The sequence below is a fragment of the Balaenoptera borealis genome, assembly GCF_965194805.1.
Source record: "Balaenoptera borealis genome assembly, chromosome: 13".
Taxonomy (NCBI): domain Eukaryota; kingdom Metazoa; phylum Chordata; class Mammalia; order Artiodactyla; family Balaenopteridae; genus Balaenoptera; species Balaenoptera borealis.
The window spans coordinates 12,463,506-12,486,657 of NC_138870.1; the positions used below are offsets into that span (position 1 = coordinate 12,463,506).

A 23,152-nucleotide genomic window follows, 5' to 3' on the forward strand; every position below is an offset into this window, starting at 1 on the left:
CAAAAAGGCAAACTCAAGTTTTAGACTCATTTAATGGCGTGGTCTGTTTGTTTCTCACAAGCATTCCAATCAGTGAGAGTCTAAGTTGTAGAACATTATGTAACTTTTTGTACTCTGAAGGTAGAATGTGCAGTTTTTTCTTAAGCAGGATGGATGGAATATAGGTATCTGCATAAAAAGGAAGCAGAAAGGCAAGAAACACATGGTTGAATACTTCTCCACATTTATGCTTCATCACAATACTTTTTATGCAACTCTTCATGTGTTCAATTGTGTTTTTAAACACAGGTCTACACAGCACCAGCTACAAGGCAAGATGGGTCATGTCAAAAGTCAAACTGGATAACTGAGACCCCAGAGTAACTAAATTAACAAGGCTGAGGATACCTGGTCCATCAATTTTTTATGTGCCAATTCTTGATGTAACTATTAAACCTTGATATCATGTCTACTATGTAAACACATTTATGTAGGCCAGAACAGAAGAGATGAAGCAATTATCTGTATAATTCAGAAAAAATCTTCCCTAGAAAGTTAAAGAGGACATGTGGAGCTTGACTCTGCCAGTTTTGAATCTGTATGCCTTAGCCTTATTATACTTTATCCCACTCACCCATATAAACCTCATACTAACATGTAAAGTGAACTGACAAGCTGGAAAAAAAAAAGGTAGGTAAAGTATGTTCAATATATAGACAGGATCCAGTGAACACAGGTCACAGAACAAAATGATGAACTGCTTTGTATTTGTCCAAATTGTACAGATAATTTTTCCCACTTTCCTTTTTACGTAGCCTGGGAAAACACTGTGAGAATCTCCAAAGACTATCTTTAATACTCAGATTTTGTCCACTGCTGGATTACTAGTGTTTTCTTTTGAGAACTAGCATCCTCTTTTTTTTCAGTCTTATGAAAAAATTGTACTTTTCTACCTCTTTGGCCTTGATTTTCAGTGACTTCTTTTTTGTACACATAAGTATGAATTTCTACTCACGAAGTGTGACATGTATATTGGCCTTTTCTAAAGAAATGAAAAAAAGTTAAAATATTGAAAGTTTAAATAGTTTTTCACAGAAACAAACTATTCAATTTTAAAGGGAGAGAGAGAGAGAAACATTTTATTCTCTCTATCATGAACAACATCAGTCAACCAAGCTTCACATTTTGGGTAGAAATTTTTTAAGTATGAATTTTTTCAGAACCTATTTTATTTAAAAAAAAAAAGGAAGAACAGGTGTATTTTGGCAGAGAAGTAGAATATAAAATATACAAAATTTGTTTTAAAATTGGCATACAAAATTTTAAAACACAGTACAATTATATAAAAATACAGCACAGACAACGGCCTGTAAAATGTCCTTCGGCATTTCATTTGGTAGAGTTGAACAGAAAACCCTTTCTTAAAAAAAAATTAGCTATCAACACAGTCCATAAGTTAGGTTGTATATGTTGAAAGAACTTTTCCTTGAGTTTCCAAAATCCTCTTCTTCCATGGTTACCCACATAAAGCATGACTAGTGAGGTATATAGGGCAAAACACTGTGAGGCGGATGTACAATAAGGAAGAAGTGCATAAACAAAGAATTCTTCCCATTTTCATAGGAGTATCAGATTAAATGTGAGCTCTTCTTCTTCATGTATCATTTTGCTTGGGCAGAATTAAAATAAACCCATACAAATGTCTTTGTTCAAGTCCCAGCAGCAGTGATGTGTCTCCTTTGGTGGCATTATCTGATGCCACAATACCGCACAGTCCCTAGAGGAACTAAGGTTCTGTGTGTGTCTGCATCTGTAACTGCAAACATCACATGTAAGATCATACATTAAGCACCATGTCATACCGTTGTCCCTTCTTCCGCCTGCCACAGTTTTTGATGAGAATCACATACAGTGTCAAAAACATGACCCAACAGCTTGCATAGAGCAATGTTCCAACAATTAAAGCTGTCTTGTTTGGATTCTGAGAATGGCTTTTTAGATTCCTTATAAATGGTGAAAATCACACCACCCAGGAGGATTGTATACCAAACTGATACTGGAATGAGTCCTATGAAATTATCAATGGATTTCCTTCCAGATGTGCCCCACCCAGCTTTGCTTATTGTTGCAACTGCAAACATCTTGGCGGGAAGTAAACTTGACATGTATAACATTGAGTGGAGGGACATGAAGACCATGATGATATTTCCTCTAAGGCAGCTGGCAGAAGATGATTTTATGAGACCCACTAACTGGACAGTTAACAAGAAATGGAGGATGTTCCAAATTTCACTCCTGTAGAAGAGCCGGATTACTGTGGCAATGAGAAAGAAAGGGAAGAACCCAGGGATGACTGCTTCATAGGTCATCCGCAAGTGATGTTTATGAAACCACATGGCATTGTACAGTCACTCTCGGAAGTAGGACTTGCTCCAACCGGTCTGCTGGTTTAACCATCTGAGACATCCCTTAGGTGTTTCAGTAAGGCATTTGGATCGAGCTGTGTATTTTGTTGCATAGCCCAGGCTCAGCACTCAGTTTGTTAGATGCCTGTCCTCTCCAAAACTACAATGGCTGCCCATAAATTTTTTTTTTAATTATTTATTTGTTTATTATTTATTTTTGGCTCACGCCGTGTCTTTAGTTGCGGCATGCGGGATCCTTGTTGCAGCATGCATGTGGGATCTAGTTCCCCAACCAGAGACAGAACCCGGGCCCCCTGCATTGGGAGCACAGAGTCCTACCCACTGGACCACCAGGGAAGTCCCCTGCCCATAAATTTTTGATTGTACCAGTCTTCCACAAATTCATGCAGTAAGGAGTTTCTGTACATTCCCAGAGGTCCACTAATGCACTGGACACATCCAAAATAAGACTGACAGGCCCTTTCTATGTTAAAAGCCATCCAGTATCTCACACTGCTGAGGAAGGTGATCCAGGAATCATACTTGTTTAAAATCTGGACATCTCCCCTGACATCTCCAACCATGGGATCTTCTTCTAAAACTTTTACCATCTCCACTGTTGAGGCAGGGTCAAGCATGGTGTCTGAATCACAAACCTGTACATAATCCACACTTCGTCCCAGTGCTCTGAAAGCCGTGTACATGACTTCTCTTATCCACCCCATTTTTGCATGATGCAAATACTCTTGTTGGATAAGACCAACTGGGTGACATGTTGTGAGCTTTCTTTATGTGACTCGTCTGTCTCACCAGGACCCTTCGTGTGGAAGTTGTTCTTCCAGATATAAGTGGCTGATTTGTCCCTGCCCATGACTTCACTGAAGATGTCCATCATGTAAAGGTCATCTTCTAAGTTTCCATCTATGACCATGACAACTTTAATTCCAGGGTAGGTTAGCCTTTTCACAGATTGCAAACATTTCCATAAGTAGTCTGGATCTTCTTGATATACAGCAATGCAAAGAGCAACAGTTCTGTTCAACTTAATGGGGGCTTCTAGAGATTTTTTCATTTTTCGGCGCTCCAAAAGGCAAACAGGCTTTGGATGAGGAGGTGTGATGCTAAAAAGGCACCATATAGTCCAAAAGAGAAATAGTAATTATCTTTTTGGATAAATTGGTAGCCAAAAATATATGCAGTTGTGATTCCAAGGAGGAGAGAAACTTCAAAAAGCGTGGTTCCAATTATTCTCAGGATACATAGAAACCTCTTACAATACATTTTGTTCATTGAATCCTAATGCCACGTGAATTTCTGAAAGAATTTGACCTTGGTGCCCACTTATTCTTAAAGCTCTTTCCTCCCATGGCCTCTGGAACAACAATCTCTCCTGAATCACCTCCTCCTTTGCTTGCCTTTTCCTATTTCTCCCATGGGTTCCTCTTTATCTTTACACCCAAGAGCACAACGGATAACACCTTCTGGATGATTCCATCAGCACTAGAAATTAAAAATATCCAAAACAAAATTCATATTCTCTCCCAATCCATCCTCCATCCTCTGCTTTCTAGCTCTGTGATCTTTCAGCCTGAAACCCAAGTCCATCCAGGTCTCCTCTCTCCTGCATAACTCATGTTTAATCAAAACCTCCTGGGCTTCCCTGGTGGTGCAATGGTTAAGAATCCACCTGCCAATGCAGGGGACACGGGTTCGAGCCCCGGTCTGGGAAGATCCCACATGCCGCGGAGCAGCTAAGCCTGTGCGCCACAACTACTGAGCCTGCGCTCTAGAGCCCGCGAGCCACAACTACTGAAGCCTGTTCGCCTAGAGCCCGGGCTCTGCAACAAGAGAAGCCACCGCAATGAGAAGCCTGTGCACCTCAATGAAGAGTAGCCCCTGCTTGCCGCAACTAAAGAAAGCCTGCACACAGCAACGAAGACCCAACACAGCCAAAAATAAAAAATAAAATAAAATAAATTAAAAAACAAACAAACAAACAAAAACCTCATAAATATCTCTACCACTAGTAAGTGCCTCTTTAGCTCTACATTTCTATGCTAGTTTTAGTAACACAACTAGTCTGAACTATGAAGAGGCTTTTTTTCCAGGTCTCTCTGACCTTTAATCCATTCTTTTTTTTTTTTTTTTTTATCATTATAAAAGACTTCTACAGACAAGTTTATTGACCTAGATGGAACATTTTAGAAAAACATTTTCTAAATGTTGACTGTAATGTATATTTAAATTTCCAAATGATAGTTAACCCAGGATTTTACAACTAAGCCTAGAATTTTGTTACCAAATGTAATAAAAAGCTTTAAAAACCCTTTAACAATCAATGGTATAAGTTTCACATTCTCCTGAATATATAAATTTGGTATACTTCACTTCTACTGATAATAATCCATTCTTCATACTTTGCCAGAGTGACCTTTCTAAAATGCAAAACTGATTTGTTTACTTAATTACCCCAAATCTTCAATGGCTTCTACTTCCTAGAATTAAAATTCTTTGACTTACCCTCTTGGCATTCATGACCTGGTTTCTGCCTGCCTATCTAGTTTCATCCACCACTCCATGCACTTTGTGATCTCGAAACCATTGCACACACAGCTCTCCAACCTGCCATGAGCTGGTCCAGCACCTCTGACTTTGCATATGCTGTTTCCTATGTCTGAGATTTTCTCTCTTCTTAAATACCTAGCAATCTCAAAATTGCTTTTTAAGACTCAGGAAGCAACACCCCCTTTGTAGGGACTGACTTGCTCTACAAGCTCCACGTACTTTGAAAGCAGGTCTTCTTCCAGTTTTATCACATTGTAATGTAATTTATATGTCTGCCCCTGCTCCTAGCCCATGAACTCGAGGCCAGAGATGGTTTCCTCAGCACTTGATATGGTGTCTGACCCACAACAGGTGCTCAATAAACATCTATGAAAGGAAGGAAGACTTAGGAAGAGAGAGAAAAGAAAAAAGAAGAAATGAAGAAAAGAAATGGTATGTAGTGCATTTATTTCTCTGCCTAAGAAACCACTGTACAGCTGCTCAGGTTAAAGACAAACATATTAAGGTCATCAAAGAGGTGGGAGGAGGCCAGAATGACTCAGATTCTAGGCTGTAACTCAGTGGATGGTTGTTGTATCATCACTGAGAGAGGGAGCAGATGGGAAACAGGTCTGGGAGGGAATATGAGTTTAGTTTTGGACACACTAAGTTTTTAGTGGTTAAGATACTATAAAGCTCAGATTAAATATTTATATATGGTTATCTATTTTCCACATTCAAAACTGACTCAGTATTTTATCTTTTTTGATGCAAAGATTGTCTATGAAATGAGCACTAAAATTAGAAACTTAATACTAGAGCATCGTGGCACCTTGGCCCAAGAGGGTGATACACTGGGACTTGGTCAAGCTATGCTAATCAGCTAATGCTGATTATGACCCTTAAAGAATGATCTTGAGTGGGAAAGTCAATTTATTCTGAACTGAGTCATGACCATATTGGTGGGCTTTCTTTAAAAACGGTAAAGTGGAAGTAATGGCATTGATAAACATAGGCAGGCGCAGAATACTTGCCAACAGGCTCCTGGTGATGAATGAGTCTAATTGTTACTAAGTCAATTGACCACAGTTGGACAATTGCGGGCATCATCCATAGTTATGTCCTTTCTTCTCCTCCCAAATATAATAAGTATGTGTTCCAAACTGATTTTGGGACACAAATGCCACAGCCTCAGCCCCTCCCCAACTTTTCTCATGCTTTCTCTCCCACCCTCACCTCCAGTGAGCTTTGTAGGAAATGAAAAAGGGTGGCTGTTTCACTGTTACTGGTACTACCTACTTTCCTGACCACAAATAATAAACTTCTGTAAATCTGTGCTTTTTTGACACTCATGTGCCCCCATGCATGGAAAAAAAAACTTCTACCCAGTCCTCAAGAGAATTCAATGAGAAAAATTTACTGCGAACACACTGACCAATTTAGCAAATGCTTTGAGAATTAAGCCAAAATCTGAGTTTCTCCTGCTACCCCTAATTGATGTCCTCCGTTCCTCAATGTTTTCTCCATGTATCAACTCTTCCTGGTTGCCCAGTTCCATGCTTTTTTCTGATTTTCTTAAATCCTCGAATAATTTAAGCCTTATGCTTTTCTATTTTTAAAAAAACATCTCCATGTTGTGAGGCGAATGGTGTGGAAAGGGTAATAGCAAAAAGGTAGAAAAATATCACATAATTCTAATCTCAATCTAGCTCGATACAAGCTCTGTGAAGGCAGGGGCCACTTCTGCTTATGACCCTATATCCTGGGAGTGCTGTAGCTAGCACAGTAATGTTTCTGTGATGAATCTAGTTTAATTGTGTGTGTTCTTGACCCAAAAGTGAAATTTATCTGAACATTCACAGAAGTTAATCTAAAATAACTCAAGTCATTATGTCTTCAAGCGTGGGTAAGGAGCCTAGAGGACGTTCAGATGCCCAAGGGGCAAGGGCCATGTGTTGATATTTTTTCTAGGGTCATGAAAATGAAAATGAGATTTAAACTTTTTTTTTTTTGGCTGTGTTGGGCCTTCATTGCTCTGCGCGGGCTTTCTCTAGTTGTGGCGAGCGGGAGCTACTCTTCGCTGCGGTGCATAGGTTTCTTATTGTGGTGGCTTCTCTTGTTGTGGAGCACAGGCTCTAGAGTGCAGGCTCAGTAGTTGTGGCTCATGGGCTTAGCTGCTCCGTGGCATGTGGGATCTTCCCGGACCAGGGATCAAACCTGTGTCCCCTGCATTGGCAGGAGGATTCTTAACCACTGCACCATCAGGGAAGTCCCAGACTTAAACATTTTTAACATCAACATCCTTAGAATCAATGCACTTGATAAATATTTGTTGAATGAATGGGAATATTACTTTCTAAAAACAGAGTATTTTTCTTCTATAAATAAAGATGAAAGAGGTCCCATCATTTTCCTATTTCTCTCTAAAAACCCAAACACCCAAATAGAATTTCTTTTATTTACCTGTTTATTCTAATATTTTCTATGAGTTAATTGTTTTCAGTTGAAAAAAAATTCCTAACCCTGTCTTAGAATTTGTAAAATAATCACAAGTGGCCTAAATCATTCTTTCCCATATTTGGAACCTAAGTTTGCTAGCACCTCATTTATGAAAGAGGAAGTAGTTTTCAACCCTGAGCAATACAATTTTTGCCTGATATAGTCAGTCAGAGAAAAAAAGAAACATGAGAGAGCAGAGGCAGAATATGTCAGAGAAAAATATAAAAACAATAAAATTGCAACTTAATCTATCCAGATTGGTTTTAGCTAATAATTTACTGACTGTGAACCTTGAATTGCTTTTCTCTTTTATGCTCCATGAGCATGGTCATTCAGCATCCCTCTGTGTACCTTGGCTTTGCACCTTTCCTTCTTCGAAAGGGCTTTCAGTAAATTGATACCTGGTTTTTAGATTTGCTTTGTCTCTTCATCAGAGTCACTAAGAAAATAACTGATTCATGAATAATCAACCTCTAGGCAGCAAAACTGTAAGTAGGTATTTTAGCTCTCACTCCCTCCAGAAATCAGAGCCTGGGATTGTTGATGAAAGGAGAATTATTTGGGGAAGTGCTCCCAGAGAACAGGAGTAGGGGGCCAGGAGAGTGAAACAGGGAGGGAGGGAAAGCAGGAGAGTGCATTTTGAGATGGTCCAAGGAGGTGTGCAGAATAAGCCTCTGAAGATCCCATCGCAGGGATGGAAGAGGGAGCATTTATCCAACTGCTCCCATCCCACATAGGTCAAAGGGAGTGTTAAATGAAGTGTTAAATCCTTCACTTTCAGGTTTGCACATGCTCCAGTGCTAAACAGTTATGATTTCGGAGGAGCTCTGAGGTAGAAAGCAGGGGGCTCCTGCAGTCTGGCTGAGGTGAGGTGCCTCAGCTTATATACGAGAAACTAGAATAAAAGGCAGGTGAGAAGATGTGAGGTGGGATGAATAATGTGCCTGATACACAAGGCAGGTTGAAAGGGATTAGTTTAAAAAAAGAAAGATCTTCAAGGAAACAAAATACTAATACATAAAAATGCTGGAGATTTGCTTGGCTCTGGAATGATCTCTTTTCCTTCATCTCCTAAAAATGTACCTGTTCTTCATTGCTGGCTTAAATCAGAGTTCTTGCCAAAAGTCTTATCAACAGAAAGTCAACTTTGCCCCATTCTGATTTGGCACTCAGCTCACCGCTCATCTAGATCACTCTTTAGTTATATGTATTTGTGTGTATTTGGTCCAATAAATTTCATTACAAACTTCTTAAGAATGAGGGGTAGCATCTTAAATCTCATTGTATTGGCTCCTTTGGGCTTAACACAATGCTTTATTAAATGGCCACCTAAATCCCCAACTTTCACACTGGCTGGAAGGTCACCGGAGACAGATTCACATCACATCTACAGTATATTAATTCTTAATTTCTAATTGCAAATTAGAATTTTGATATCTTAGGTCTGGTTTGAGTAACTCGACACTACCTTACGTTGGAATTGTAGCTGTGTGTGAAAGGCTGAAGGACAAATTTCAGAGCAAGCCTGTCTCTCTCAATCAAGAGACTTTCACAATTTTCCCCAAGAAGATGATAACATGTCTGTTGTCTATACAGACGTAGAGTTTCAAATTTTAGACTCCAGTTTCCTCATAATTTCACTACCTCTATTAGTTTCATTTTTTAACCACATTAAGTAAATTCCTGTTTCACAGTAGTACAAAAAACCTACATAATAACATTATTAATACATTTTCTAGCCACATCTTAAAGCCAAATTATCAAAAGATTGTGAAATATAAGTTGTAGGAGCAACTGGAATCTTCTCTATTAAAAAAAAAGGTGAAACAAATGCATTTTTAAAAAAAACTCTTAAAATGTTAAACAAAATTAATCCCTTGAGATTCATTCCATTATTGTTGCTACTACATTTTTTGCTATTTCAATAGTTAATGCTTTGAAATTTGGAATCCAACAAAACATAACAGGTGACAAAAGTAAAAATAATGTCTAAATAAGTGTGAAAACTAAAGTTTCTATTTTGCATGTCAGAAGCAAGACCCAAGATTAAGTTCACGTGATAAACAGTTAATATATTATGGAAAGTAAATCACCATGAAATAGTTACTTAAAATGTTCTACCTCAATTTCAATACTGAAGGAAGATCTTTTAAATTTTCTTCCAGAGAAAGTTTTTGATCTTTGCTATCAGATTCAGGACCAGGAAACAAAATTTAATAATAAAGATTCATAAGTACTTCTCCCAGAAATTCTTCTGGAACTTATCTATTTGAAAACAATTTTTTTTGCTAAGGTCTAATCAATAAACGTGGTGTTATGCTTGTCTCTGCCCTGTCAAAGTCTATAATAAATGTTCAGTCAAAATATTTGTATGTTAGTCTTTATGAGAGAACCTCCCTAAATTTTCTCAAAATATTCCAAACTCCATGTGTCCCAAACTAAAGTCACCCTGTTCCCAGTCCTCAAATAAGTGCCTTTTCCTTTAGTTCTCACCTTGATGAAGGCAAGAATCATCCACCACTTTGATCTGGAAGTCATCCCTCCTGGCCATTTACCAAGTCCTCAGGCTTTTATCTATTTCCTTTTCTTCCCTATGTATCACTTTAGTTGAGGCTCTTCCCGTTTCTGGAACTTATCTTGTATACATTCTTATAAACACACTAGCATAGAGCTTGGATTGGTTCAAGATGGTGGAGTAGAAGGACATGCACTCACCCCTTCTTGCAAGAGCACCGGAATCACAACTAACTGCTGAACAACATCAACAGGAAGTCGCTGGAACCAACCAAAAAAGATACCCACATCCAGAGACAAAGGAGAAGCCACAATGAGATGGTAGGAGGGGCGCAATCATGATAAAATCAAATCCCATAACCACTGGGTGGGCGACTCACAAACTGTAGATCAATTATACCACAGAAGTCCACCCACTGGAGTGAAGGTTCTTAGCCCCATGTCAGGCTTCCCAACCTGGGGATACAGAGAATCTGACTTTGAAGGCCAGCAGAATTTGATTGCAGGACTTTCACAGGACTGGGGGAAACAAAGACTCCACTCTTGGAGGGCACACATAAAGTCCTGTGTGCATTAGCACCCAGGAGAAAGGAGCAGTGACCCCATAGGAGACTGAACCAGACCTACCTGCTAGTGTTGGAGGGTCTCCTGGGGGGGCGGGGGTGGGATGGCTGTGGCTCATCACAGGGACAAGGACACTGGCACTGACAACAGCACTTCTTGGAAATACTCATTGGCATGAGCCCTCCCGGAGACTGCCGTTAGCCACAGCAAACAGCCTGTAGGCTCCAGTGCTGGGTTGCCTCAGGCCAAACAACCAAGAGGGAAGGAACACAGCCACATCCATCAACAGACAAGTGGACTAAAGTTTTACTGAGCACATCCCTGCCCACAAGAGCAAGACCCCATAAGGTTAACAGCTGATCTTTCAGCAGAAACTCTGCAAGCCAGAAGGAAGTGGCAGGACATATTTAAAGTGATGAAAGGGAAAAACCTACAATCAAGATTACTCTACCCAGCAAGGATCTCATTCAGATTCAACAGAGAAGTTAAAACCTTTACAGACAAGCAAAAGCTAAGAGAATTCAGCACCACCAAACCAGCTTTACAACAAATGCTAAAGGAACTTCTCTAGGCAGGAAAACAAGACAAGGAAAAGACCTACAATAACAAACCCAAAACAATTAAGAAAATGGTAATAGGAACGTACATATGGATAATTACCTTAAATGTAAATGGATTAAATGCTCCAACCAAAAGACACAGACTGGCTGAATGGATACAAAAACAAGACCCATATATATGCTGTCTACAAGAGACCCACTTCAGACCTAGGGACACAGAGACTGAAAGTGAGTGGATGGAAAAAGATATTCCATGCAAATGGAAATCAAAAGAAAGCTGCAGTAGCAATTCTCATATCAGACAAAATAGACTTTAAAATAAAGACTATTACAAGAGACAAAGAAGGACACTACATAATGATCAAGGGAACATAGACGCAAATATCCTCAACAAAATACTAGCAATTCGAATGCACAATACATTAAAAGGATCATACACCACAGTCAAGTGAGATTTATCCCAGGGAATGCAAGGATTTTTCAATATCTGCAAATCAATCAGTGTGACACACCACATTAACAAATTGAAGAAAAACCATATGATCATCTTAATAGATGCAGAAAAAGCTTTTGATAAAAATTCAATATCAATTTACAAGAAAAACTCTCCAGAAAGTGGGCATAGAGGGAACCTACCTCAACATAATAAGGCCATATATGACAAACCCATAGCTAACATCATACTCAACAGTGTAAAGCGGAAAGCACTTCCTCTAAGACCGGGAACAAGACAAGGATGTCCCCTCTCACCACTTTTATTCAACATAGTTTTGGAAGTCCTAGCTGCAGCAATCAGAGAAGAAAAAGAAATAAAAGGAATCCAAATTGGAAAAGACGTTAAACTGTCACTGTTTGCAGATGACATGATACTATGCATAGAAAATCCTAAAGACACTACCAGAAAACTACTAGAGCTCATCAATGAATTTGGTAAAGCTGTAGGTTACAAAATTAATACACAGAAATCTGTTGCATTTCTATACACTAACAATGAAAGACAAATTCAAGAAACAATCCCATTTACCATCACATCAAAAAGAATAAAATACCTAGGAATAAACCTACCTAAGGAGGCTAAAGACCTGTACTCTGAAAACTATAAGATGCTGATGCAAGAAATTGAAGACGACACCAACAGATGGAAAGATATACCATGTTCTTGGATTGGAAGAATCAATATTGTCCAGATGACTATACTACCCAAGGCAATCTACAGATTTATTGCAATCCCTATCAAATTACCAATGGCATTTTTCACAGAACTAGAACAAAAAATCTTAAAATTTGTATGGAGACTCAAAAGACCCCGAATAGCCAAAACAGTCTTGAGAAAGAAAAACGGAGCTGGAGGAATCAGGCTTCCTGACTTCAGACTACACTACAAAGCTATAGTCATCAAAACAATATGGTAGGGGCTTCCCTGGTGGCGCAGTGGTTAAGGATCTGCCTGCCAATGCAGGGGACACGGGTTCGAGCCCTGGTCTGGGAAGATCCCACATGCTCGCGGAGCGACTAGGCCCGTGAGCCACAACTACTGAGCCTGCGCGTCTGGAGCCTGTGCTCCGCAACAAGAGAGGCCGCGATAGTGAGAGGCCCGCGCACCGCGATGAAGAGTGGCCCCTGCTTGCCGCAACCAGAGAGAGCCCTCGCACAGAAACAAAGACCCAACACAGTCAAAAATAAATAAATAAATTAATTAATTAAAAAAAAAAAAAAAAACAATATGGTACTGGCACAAAAACAGACATATAGATCAATGGAGCAGGATAGAAAGCCCAGAAATAAACCTATGCATCTATGGTCAATTAATCTATGACAAAGGAGGCAAGACTATACAGTGGTGGAAAGACAGTCTCTTCAACAAATGGTGCTGGGACAACTGGACAGCTACACGTAAAAAAAAAAAATCAGATCATTCTTTAACACCATACAAAAAAGTAAGCTCAAAATGGATTAAAGACCTAAATGTGAGACCAAACACTATAAAACTCCTAGAGGAAAACATAGGCAGAACACTCTCTGACATAAATTGCAGCAATATCTTTTTCGATCCATCTCCCAGCGTAATGGGAATAAAAACAAGAATAAGCAAATGAGACCTAATTAAATTCAAAAGCTTTTGCACAGCAAAGAAAACCATAAACACAATGAAAAGACAACCCACAGAATGGGAGAAAATGTTTGCAAATGAGGTGACGGACAAGGGATTAGTCTCCAAAATATACAAACAGCTCATGTGGCTTAATATCATCAAAACAAACAACCCAATCAAAAAATGGGCAGAAGAGCTAAATAGACATTTCTCCAAAGAAGACATACAGATGGCCAAGAGGCACATGAAAAGATGTTCAACATCGTGAATTTTTAGAGAAATGCAAATCAAAACTACAGTGAGATATTACCTCACACCAGTCAAAATGGCTATTATCAAAAAGTCCACGAACAATAAATGCTGGAGAGGGTGTGGAGAGAAGGGAACCCTCCTGCACTGTTGGTGGGAATGTAAATTGGTACAGCCACTATGGAGAACAGTATGGAGGTTTCTTAAAAAACGAAAAATAGAGCTACCATATGATCCTGCAATCCCACTCTTGGGCATATATCCACAGAAAAACATGGTTCGAAAGTATACATGCACCCCAATGTTCATTGCAGCACTGTTTACAATAGCCAAGATATGGAAGCAACCTAAATGTCCATCAACAGAGGAGTGGATAAAGAAGATGTGGTACATATATACAGTGGAATATTACTCACCCATTAAAAAGAATGAAATAATGCCATTTGCAGCAACATGGATGGACCTAGAGATTGTCATACTGAGTGAAGTAAGTCACACAGAGAAAGAGAAATATTGTATGATATCGCTTATATGCGGAATGTAAAAAGAAATGATACAAATGAACTTATTTACAGAACAGAAACAAACTCATAAACTTAGAGAATGAAGTTATGGTTACCAGGGGGTAAGGGTGGAGGGAAGGGATAGTAAGGGTGTTTGGTTTTGACATATACACACAGCTATATTTAAAACCAGTAACCAGCCAGGACCTACCGTATAGCACAGGGAACTCTGCTCAATGTTATGTAGCAGCCTGGATGGGGGGGCAGTTAGGGGGAGAGTGGATACGTGTATGGCTGAGTCACTTTGCTGTGCACCTGAAACTATCACGACATTGTTAATCGGCTATACTCCAATATAAAATAAAAAGTTCAAAAAAAAAGATACCACATTAAAAAAAAAAAGCTAGTATAGAAAAAGCACAAGAAAATGAGTTCACACAGAGCACTGTCTTCTTTTGGGTCTAAAACACTAAGACAATGGGGATGAGCTGTAGGAAGACTTAGTGAGTCTCAGAAAGACAGAAAAGTGATGGGAAATTCTAAGGCAGCCATGGTTAATAAAATTTGCACTTTGGCAAAAATAGTCAAGATGATTTCAGACAGTTATAACCCAGGAAAGTGTTTTCTGAAACAGCTGCTTTAATGTGCTGGTATGGACCCCAACTCCCTGAAATGTTAGGCCATGATTAAGAAAAAATTCTGTTTTTATACCAAGTTATTACTTCACAGAACATGTATTATCATCAGCAATCCTTTTGCCTTATCAAGAGATCCATGATGCTTTTTCAGAGAAAAGTAACTCCAATGGCTGGTCAATTACATAGCCCCTACTATGTGCCAGGTACTGTTCCTCACAACAAACTTATGATATAGATATTATTATAATACCCATTTTAAGGATGAGGAAATTGAGGCGTGGAGAGGTTAGATAATTGACTGAAGGTCATGTGGTTAGTAAGTATTGGAGCCAGGATTCAAACATAGGCAGTCTGGCTCTACGGCTTCTGTCTTGGAATTCCATCATATCTCTCTAATACTTGACTTCCAAGAATGAAGACCTGCCACAGAAAGAGTGAACATATGGAGCAACTTCCTCAGGGAATCTGGAAATAAGAAAGTTCTCAGAGACAAAGGATCAATTGAGATTGGCCTCAGCCATAGGTGTCTGCTACATCAGTTAAGGAGACTGAACAACTCCCAGGACTGTAAACTCCTCACAAAGGGACAGCCACATAAAGGGATTAGCCTCTTTAGAGAGGCAATCTGTTAGTTTCACGTGGCACTGGTGAGTCATGGGAGAGTGGAAAAGGAGTTGCTGACCAGGTTTTTGGGCAAGCAGTGTCTGGTAAGGAGGACCCATGGGCTGACTGAAGTGTCCAGTCCTAGTGAGACGCAGGTGAATCAGGCCCCCAGCCTAAGAATCCCTGATATTCTTTTATCCTGTGTAGTTTGATTGCAGTGAGGATGTGCCTGGAGCAGGCTACACAAATAACCAGTCTGATAAAAATGAACAACAATTAGTATTTTGATGAATAGACGTGTGTTTATCAGGACAAATCAGCTTCCTTGTATCTGATCAGCTCTGGAGAACTGGAAAGAATGAATTTCTGGAGTCTAGTCCTGCAAGTCCCAGGGCCAGATCTGGAACCGGTTTTACCAAGGCACACGCCACCTTACGAGTCTCTTGGCAACCAACCTGTCTCTTTCGCTGGTGACAACCTGACTGCACTACACATACGACTTAGAAAAACTGGGAATTCCCTGGTGGTCCAGTGGTTAGAACTCCGAGCTTTCACTGCCAAGGGCTCGAGTTCAATCCCTGGTAGGAGCTGCAAGCTATGCGGCAAAAAAGAAAAGAAAAGAAAAGAAAAATTATACAAGACATCCTAAAAACACAGGTGGGGCTTGAAAGTCTGGAAAGATAAAGGCAATGCGATTATATGTCTGAAGTCTATAATAGTTTGAAATATATGGCTAGGATGAATTGGTAGTTGTTTGCCGATTTCTAGAATAATGAAACTACAACGTAACTTTCAAAAATTAAAGAAGTTGGTTTTGGATAAAGAGGTGTATGTTAGCAGATATAAAATTCATTCCAGGGGGTTGAAAATACAATCCCTTTAGTGTTTATCGGGCACTCGTTAAATGCTGAGTACTGAGCTGGGCATTTCAGAGAGAACATGGAAAGCAAGGGGTAGCAAAGGCCCCATTTTCTGCCCAAAAGTTGTTGGCAGTCCAGCAGTTGAGGGTAAGACAAAGACCCCAAAAGCTGCACTAGAAAACAGGTTAATATGGGTGGAACAAAGGAAACAGAGATCGCATCTTTTGACACAGTCGGGGTGGGCATCACCAGCCATTCCTCAATGCCATGATAAGACATCTTTCTAGATTGCTGGGCACAGTGCCATCAGGATCAGTTGCAGCAGAAGTGCCCTCACTCTTTGCCTTGACTCCCTCCACCTGGCGTGGCTTCAGCTTCTTATTTGGGGAACTCAGTTTAAGAAGCTGTTTCTTGTAGGCTGATATTTTCTTGAATAAACAGTGCCCCATCTTCAGAAAAACAACATCTCCACCTCACTCCTCAGGCTGCCCCCTCACATCTACAGAAACATTGAAAACAATCCCAATAATCCAAAAGAAGAACAGAAAAGGGAGAGAAGATTCCGCCAGCACTCCAGACACAGAAGCCATTTCCATTTCCAGGGCGCTCCCTAGCCTGTCCCAGGTGTGTCCTAATGAGCAGTCTCAATGGGCTAAAAGGTGGCACAGGCTCCACCACCTCCAGAATGTGCAGGCAAATCACGGGTCAGGAGCCTGGGATTGGTCACTTCTGAGCTCAGAAGCCCAGGCAGCTTCAAAGACTGGAAAGATTTAAGAATGATAAGTGGGCAAGTTGCGAAAGCAAAGGCCTTGAAATCTGGTGACTGCACACACTTGTTGATGGAAGGTGGAGGAACAAGAACCAGCAGGTGCTTTTAGGAAGGGGTCGCTCTCCCGAACCCCACCCTAGTCTTGCACAAGGTCAGCACAGAAAAGGGATTAGGAAATAAAATGAAACGAATCCTCTCTTAATATTACTTTTCAAGTCTGTCAGGTTTTTTTTTTTTACTTAATCTTGGTTTTATTCATTGGGAGTGAAAGTGACAAAGCCCAAACTTTTTTTTTTTTTTTTTTTTTGAGGCAAAGGGTCAGTGTCAATACCTGTAGGGATAAAACCTTTTTAAAACCTGTTTTACTAAGAGGGGAGTAGTCAAGTAAATGGCCTTTTGCATTTCAGCTCTGCCTTCACTGGCTGTGTATCTTTATGCAAATTACTGAAATCTCTCAGTCTCAAACTTTCTCATCTGTATTAGGGGGATAATAAGCCTACTTAGGATTGTAGTGAGCATTATATGAAAGAACACAAATCCTTCCGCACACTGCCTGGCACATAGCAAGCTGACAATACCAGGCTGCACTTCTCATCATTTTAAACCAAAGTCTTTGTCAATTAAGGCAAAAAAAAAAAAAAAAAAAAAAAAAGAAAGTGGCATTCCGGGATCATACCTCTCTATGGTGCGAATAAATATATTCAGATGTCCTTTGGCTGACGCTTTTAGGACCAGCCAAGGCTCAGCAAAGCCAAGAGTCGTGCAGGAGCGAACCGATTTGTCTGCCAAGAATTCTGGCCAGCACTTTTTAAGTTCGCAGAAGCACACACCCTATGCCCTCATCTGGGGCCATCCCCGAGCTCCAGCAGGGCTGGAGCAACCCCGGCAGAAGCGCGTTCCTTGGCGCCCACCCAGAAGCCAGACGGACACACCCGCGGGAAGTAAACTTGACCGGACTCTGGAGCTCACCGAGCGGCGCGGGCCAGCGGGGAGCGCGCGGGCGTCCAAGGACCCTCCCGGCGCCCCCCGCCCGGGCTGCCCGCGGGGCGCGCTGCTCACCTGCCAGGCCCGGCGGCACCACGGCGGCCAGCAGCAGCAGCAGCAGCAGCGGGGCCGGCGGCGAGGGCAGCCCGAGGCTCCCGTCCGGGCTGCGGCGGGACATCGCTCGGCGGCCGCGATCTCCGCTCGGCTGGACCAGGCGGCTGTTGGCAGAGCGGTTCTGCGGCCGGTAGCGGGGCGCAGCGATGCAGAGTTTGGGGCGTCCTTAACTTTCCTCTCTCATGAGCCCGGCCTGTTTGGGGCTTTTAGAGGCGAGGAAGCCTCACGTGGCCTTGAGGACAACCTTCGCCCTGTTGGGCCCCAGTCGGGGAAGGGCGGGTCCTTTCTGACCCTCTAGCGCCCTGTGGGCAGGGCTGGGACAGTTGCCCTCCTGCACTTCTGGGACCTGCCGAGGCTACGTGCTGCTTTCTCCTCACTCCTCGGGAGGTTTGGCGGCCCAGGGCTGGAACAAATCAGTTCATGTCCACACCGCTAGCCTCTAGGGCCGGCCACTCGTCTGCAGCAGCTGGGAGGAGACCCCCTGGGCCGTGGAGAAATGCATACCCCTGCCTACACGCAGCTCCGATTCTTCGCCATTCTGGAGAGGTCTTCACTGGTCCTTCTAACTTCAGGATTAGTGCCCTTCCATCTCAGGCTGTTTAACCTAAGTCCATTGGCTGCGGCTCAAGACTTTGGATCGTTTGCTTTTCTCTTCATTGGCTGGATCCACCACTGGCGAGTGATTCAGACGGGTCTGAAACCAGATATATCCCCAAAACCCCTGTGAAGTCCCCATTTCTGTGCAGGATCAGTTGAAAGTGACATTGTGAAGTAGGCAAAACTATGCCTTGGGTAACATTGTGAAGTTGGCAGAGGGTGTCCTAGGTGACATTGTGAAGTAGGCAAAAGGCATTTTATTTATTCAGTAAGCATCTGTTGAGCCCACCTTTTGTGTCAGGTACCAGTGATATAAAGACCATTAACAGCATGTCTATGACAGGCAAGCAGGGATAAAACCGTATAAATAAACAGGTACTGGAAGCTGGCGTTATTGCTGCAAAAGAGCTCTGCTTAAGGGTCGGTGAGGGAACCCAGCTGGGGGCCTAGACACCCCCTTCTTCTCCATCTTTCTTCCAAGCTTAACTGAAGTGTTAATGGGAAGGGGGGAAAAGAGGCACATTTCCTAGAAGGGGAAACACATTTGTAATCGCTAGAAAAGGTACAGAACAATTACATCAAATCTCTGTGCAAAATGTTAAACACGAATCCTAAGTCATAATTTTGTTTGGTGACAACACCTATCACAGTACTTGGATGATAATATCATGTAACAAATAGACATGAATGAAGGAATTGAAGACACTGTAAAAATTGCAATGTCCATTTTTCTTCAAGTTAGAAAATAAAAGTGAAGGAAAATTATGAACATTTTGATTGTGCCATGTCGGGAAGAGGACTACATTAGGACATTCAAGGAAGTCAGAAAGTAAGTCAGAAAGAGAAAAACAAATATTGTATTTTAACGCATACATGTGGAATCTAGAAAAATGGTACAGATGAACCGGTTTGCAAGGCAGAAATAGAGACACAGTTGTAGAGAACAAACGTATAGACACCAAGGCGGGAAAGCGGGGTGGGATGAATTGGGAGATTGGGATTGACATGTATACACACTAATATGTACAAAATAGATAATAAAAAAAATTTAAAAAAGGAAGTTGTGCCACCCCAAATATTTCAGTCATGCTACCCTTCACCACCCTCCTTCACCTTATAACCCTTCCAATCCCAGAAGCAAGTGGTTGGATGCGATCATGTGTAAGAATGCCTGATGCGAACTACGAGAGACACTCATTCATCTATTATTTAGTCATCAAATATTTGCTGACTTCCACGTTCCAGGCACAGAACAGTAAACAGGACAAAGTCCCTGCCCTCACAGAGCTTGCATTCTAGTGCGGGAAGCAAGTTATACATGTAAACAAATTAAGTGGATCAGGGTTTATCAGCCTCAGTGCTGTGACATTTTGGACCATGCAATTCTTTGTTGTGGGTGTGGTCCTATGCATCCTCTGGTCTTTATCCACTGGAACCTCCCTCTAAGTTGGGACTATCAGAAACGTCTTCAGACACTGCCACACGTTCCCCTAGGGAGCAAAATTGCCCTCAGTTGAGAATCACTGAATTCGAGGATGATAAATCTTGCCTTCTTTAAATTGTCAGTTTACATATCCAGGAGGGAGATGAGCAGCTAAACTCAGCAAAGCTGAGGGGAGGGGGACCAAACAAGATGTTGACTGTGCAATGTTTTCATCACTTCTGTAGTAGATAGACACGTGTGGTTCGGGCTACTTACCACTCATTACCCACTTCCTGTTACCAACTTTTCATGAATCTGGACCCTATTGGTTTTGAAGTTTCAGTGAGCAAGGGAGGAGATATGTTTCCACCAAGAGACACAATAACTGTTTCACTGAATTGGGATTTTAAATTTCTGCCTGGCCTTTATTGGGCTCCTCTGAAAGAAACGGGCAAGAATAGGATTACAGTGTTGGTCAGAGTGACTGAGCCTGACAATTGAATGAATGCAGCACTGCTACTCAGCAGGAGAGAGCAGCAGAAGGAGCTCAGGAGAGTCCCTTGTACCACCATGTCCTCCTGAAAAGCTTAACTAAAGTGCTGTCACCTCGCCTAGGCCGCCCCACCAGTGACTCAGGCTCCTCACTCTGATGGGCAAAGGATGCCATCCAGCTGGGATGCTGGCCCAAAGCAAAGGGAACAGGAAAAGAGAAGTCACGGATAACTAGAGCTGGGGGACCAGTTGTAGAAACAGAGACAGTGGTCTCTGTCTATGTTTCTTCCCTTGCTGTAACATATATGTGGTGGATTCAAAATTTTACAGTTCTAGAATAAAACGTACATCATGTAAATTTGGTTTTTTTCCAAAAGGTATAATTAACTTAGCATTCAAACACTTATCCATCGATGGTAGAAATTTGAGAATACCAAACTTAAGGCTACTCAGTCTCATTTGGGCTAAATTCTAAGCAAACTTCACCTCCTTATTCTTTCCCCCTTTCCTGAGGTTGATCGTCATTTCAGGGGCTTATGTATTGACTGGGCATTGAATAGGAGGCATCTATTCTGTGAGTCATCTTCTTGGCTTGGTGGCCTCCAGTGAGATGAAGTTCATCTGTTCTGTCCTCCTTGTGGTACAACAGTGGCAGGAATCCACTGTTGACATCTGAAGCTCTTGGCCTCAGGTCTGGATTCCTATGTGCTCTGTGTATTAGTTAGGTAATGACAAATAAACTCCCAAAGTTCAAGGGATGAATGCAACCAAAATGTATTTCTGACTCATATTGCAGACCAATGTGGGAGTTGCTTAGTTGCTGGCTTTCCTTCATGTAGAAATGTAAGAATCCAGTGTCTTTTCACCTGTGGTTCCACCATTCTCTAAGGCAGATGTTCTATTCTTTCCTTGTTCATAGTGCCCTGAGAGTCTCAATAATACATTCTTGGGGCTGCAGGCCCAAAGAAATATCTAACAGTTTCTTTTATTAATTAGTTAGGGCCAAACAATTGAGAAGTAGTAATTTACTCGGTGTCCCAGATGGTACTATGTTTTCCTCAAAGATTTATAATATCTCAAATGCCCCCTTTAGTTCATTGTGGTAGGTCCTACTGATAATATTATTTCCTGTGAATATTTAGTATATCCTAGGTACCCCTTGTGAATTCATTGTGGTTGTCAAACTGTATGCAGGAACAATCACTCGGGGTCTTGGAATGTTTTCTTCCAGCCAGAGAAGGGGAAAGAATATGGGAAAGTTCTCCTGCTTCTCAATCACTGCTGCTCCCATCCCACTGGCAATAACTAGACATATTGCCATACCTAGATGCTAAAGAGGCTGGGAAATGCAGCCTCCAGCTGGGATGTCACCTCTCAGTACGGAAATAAAACACACATTTTTTTGGGAAGTCAGCCAGCTGTTTTTGGTACTCTTGGCAACCTCTCCAACCAGACTTGGATTCTGCTGGGTCCTCTGGCTCATTATCAGACCCCTCTGAGCCCTGTGGGGGAGTGTGTGGAGTAGGGAGTCAAAGATACTCCGACTTGGTGTGTGTCAGTCAGCCTCCCCAGATGCCACCTTCGGTCATTGCTTGTCTACAACTCAGATGTCATGTAGGAGACATAACTCCTTGCAAGTTCATGAGCTACATTCTGGGAAGTTTAAACATAACCTCCTCTGCTCTGGTAACTCTAGACCTGTCTGGAGTTTCTATTACCAAATGTTCCCACATCCTGCCCCACCCATCAAATAGGCAACTCAACCCCTAGAGGAAGGATGGTGCTGGTCCTTGCATCAAACTACTGTGTATTTCTCTTAACCACTCTTCAAACTTTTTAGTTGCTTGGATAAGAGTTATTATACATCCTTATAAATTATTACCTTACAAACATTTATTATCTACTAAATACCTTATTATATGTCCTTATTCCAATTTATTGTTCTTGAATATACTTTATGGCCTTTTATTCCAACTGTGTCTTTTAAGTGTCCAAGCCAAGCTTTTGAATATTTCAAAACATTTTTCTTTCTCAGGTGCACAAACCTTACATTTTAATGGCTTTGAAGATTATGGTTTGTGTCTACGCAAGACCACAAATTTTACTCTTTGGTCTTTTTGTTTTCTTCTTCCTTGAGCAATAAGCCTTAGCCTCTTAGAATTAACCTAGTAGTGCAAAATTTACTAAGTTAAACATGAATTTCTCAGAAGAAAAATGTGTAGGGTAATATTTTAGACTACTATTCAACTTCTCTTCTGTATATTTACTTCTGTAGTTAATTTTCCCTTTCTTTTTTCTCTTCTGTATATTTACTTCTGTAGCTAATTTTCCCTTTCTTTTTTATTCTTTTCCTCCATTTTTTTGTGTGTAGGTTGTTTTGGTAGTTAAACTGATCATTTGGTACATGGGGATCAGAATATTGAGTTCAAATTGCTGCAGAACCAAAGAAAAAATGCACATTCCTCAGAAATCCTGGGCTCAAGCCTGATGCCTACGGAGCTTGTTTTGATGACTTTTCAAAAAAATTAATTAATTTATTTATTTTTGGCTGCGTTGGGTCTTCTTTGCTGCACGCAGGCTTTCTCTAGTTGCAGTGAGCGGGGGCTACTCTTCGTTGTGGTGCGCGGGCTTCTCATTGCAGTGACTTCTCTTGTTGTGGAGCACGGGCTCTAGGCGTGTGGGCTTCAGTAGTTGTAGCACGTGGGCTCAGTAGTTGTGGCTCGCGGGCTCTAGAGTGCAGGTTCAGTAGTTGTGGTGCACGGG

The 23,152-nt window shown here is 41.3% G+C and overlaps 1 protein-coding gene and 1 pseudogene across 2 annotated transcripts in view; both read right to left on the minus strand.

Annotated features, from left to right (window-relative positions):
- PLBD1 (phospholipase B domain containing 1) overlaps positions 1-22,428 on the minus strand; it is a 72,134-nt gene extending 49,706 nt beyond the window's left edge. The window contains exon 1 of the mRNA XM_082352595.1: positions 17,839-22,428. Coding sequence (XP_082208721.1) covers positions 17,839-17,941 — 103 coding nt within the window. The 5' untranslated portion in view covers positions 17,942-22,428. The remainder of the gene's footprint in view (positions 1-17,838) is intronic.
- Positions 335-12,781, minus strand: LOC309610150 (hyaluronan synthase 2-like; annotated as a pseudogene). Its single transcript has 2 exons — positions 2,736-12,781; positions 335-2,553 (listed from the first exon to the last, which is right to left on the minus strand). The product of its transcript is annotated as a hyaluronan synthase 2-like (transcript).
- Positions 22,429-23,152: the final 724 nt, after the last annotated feature.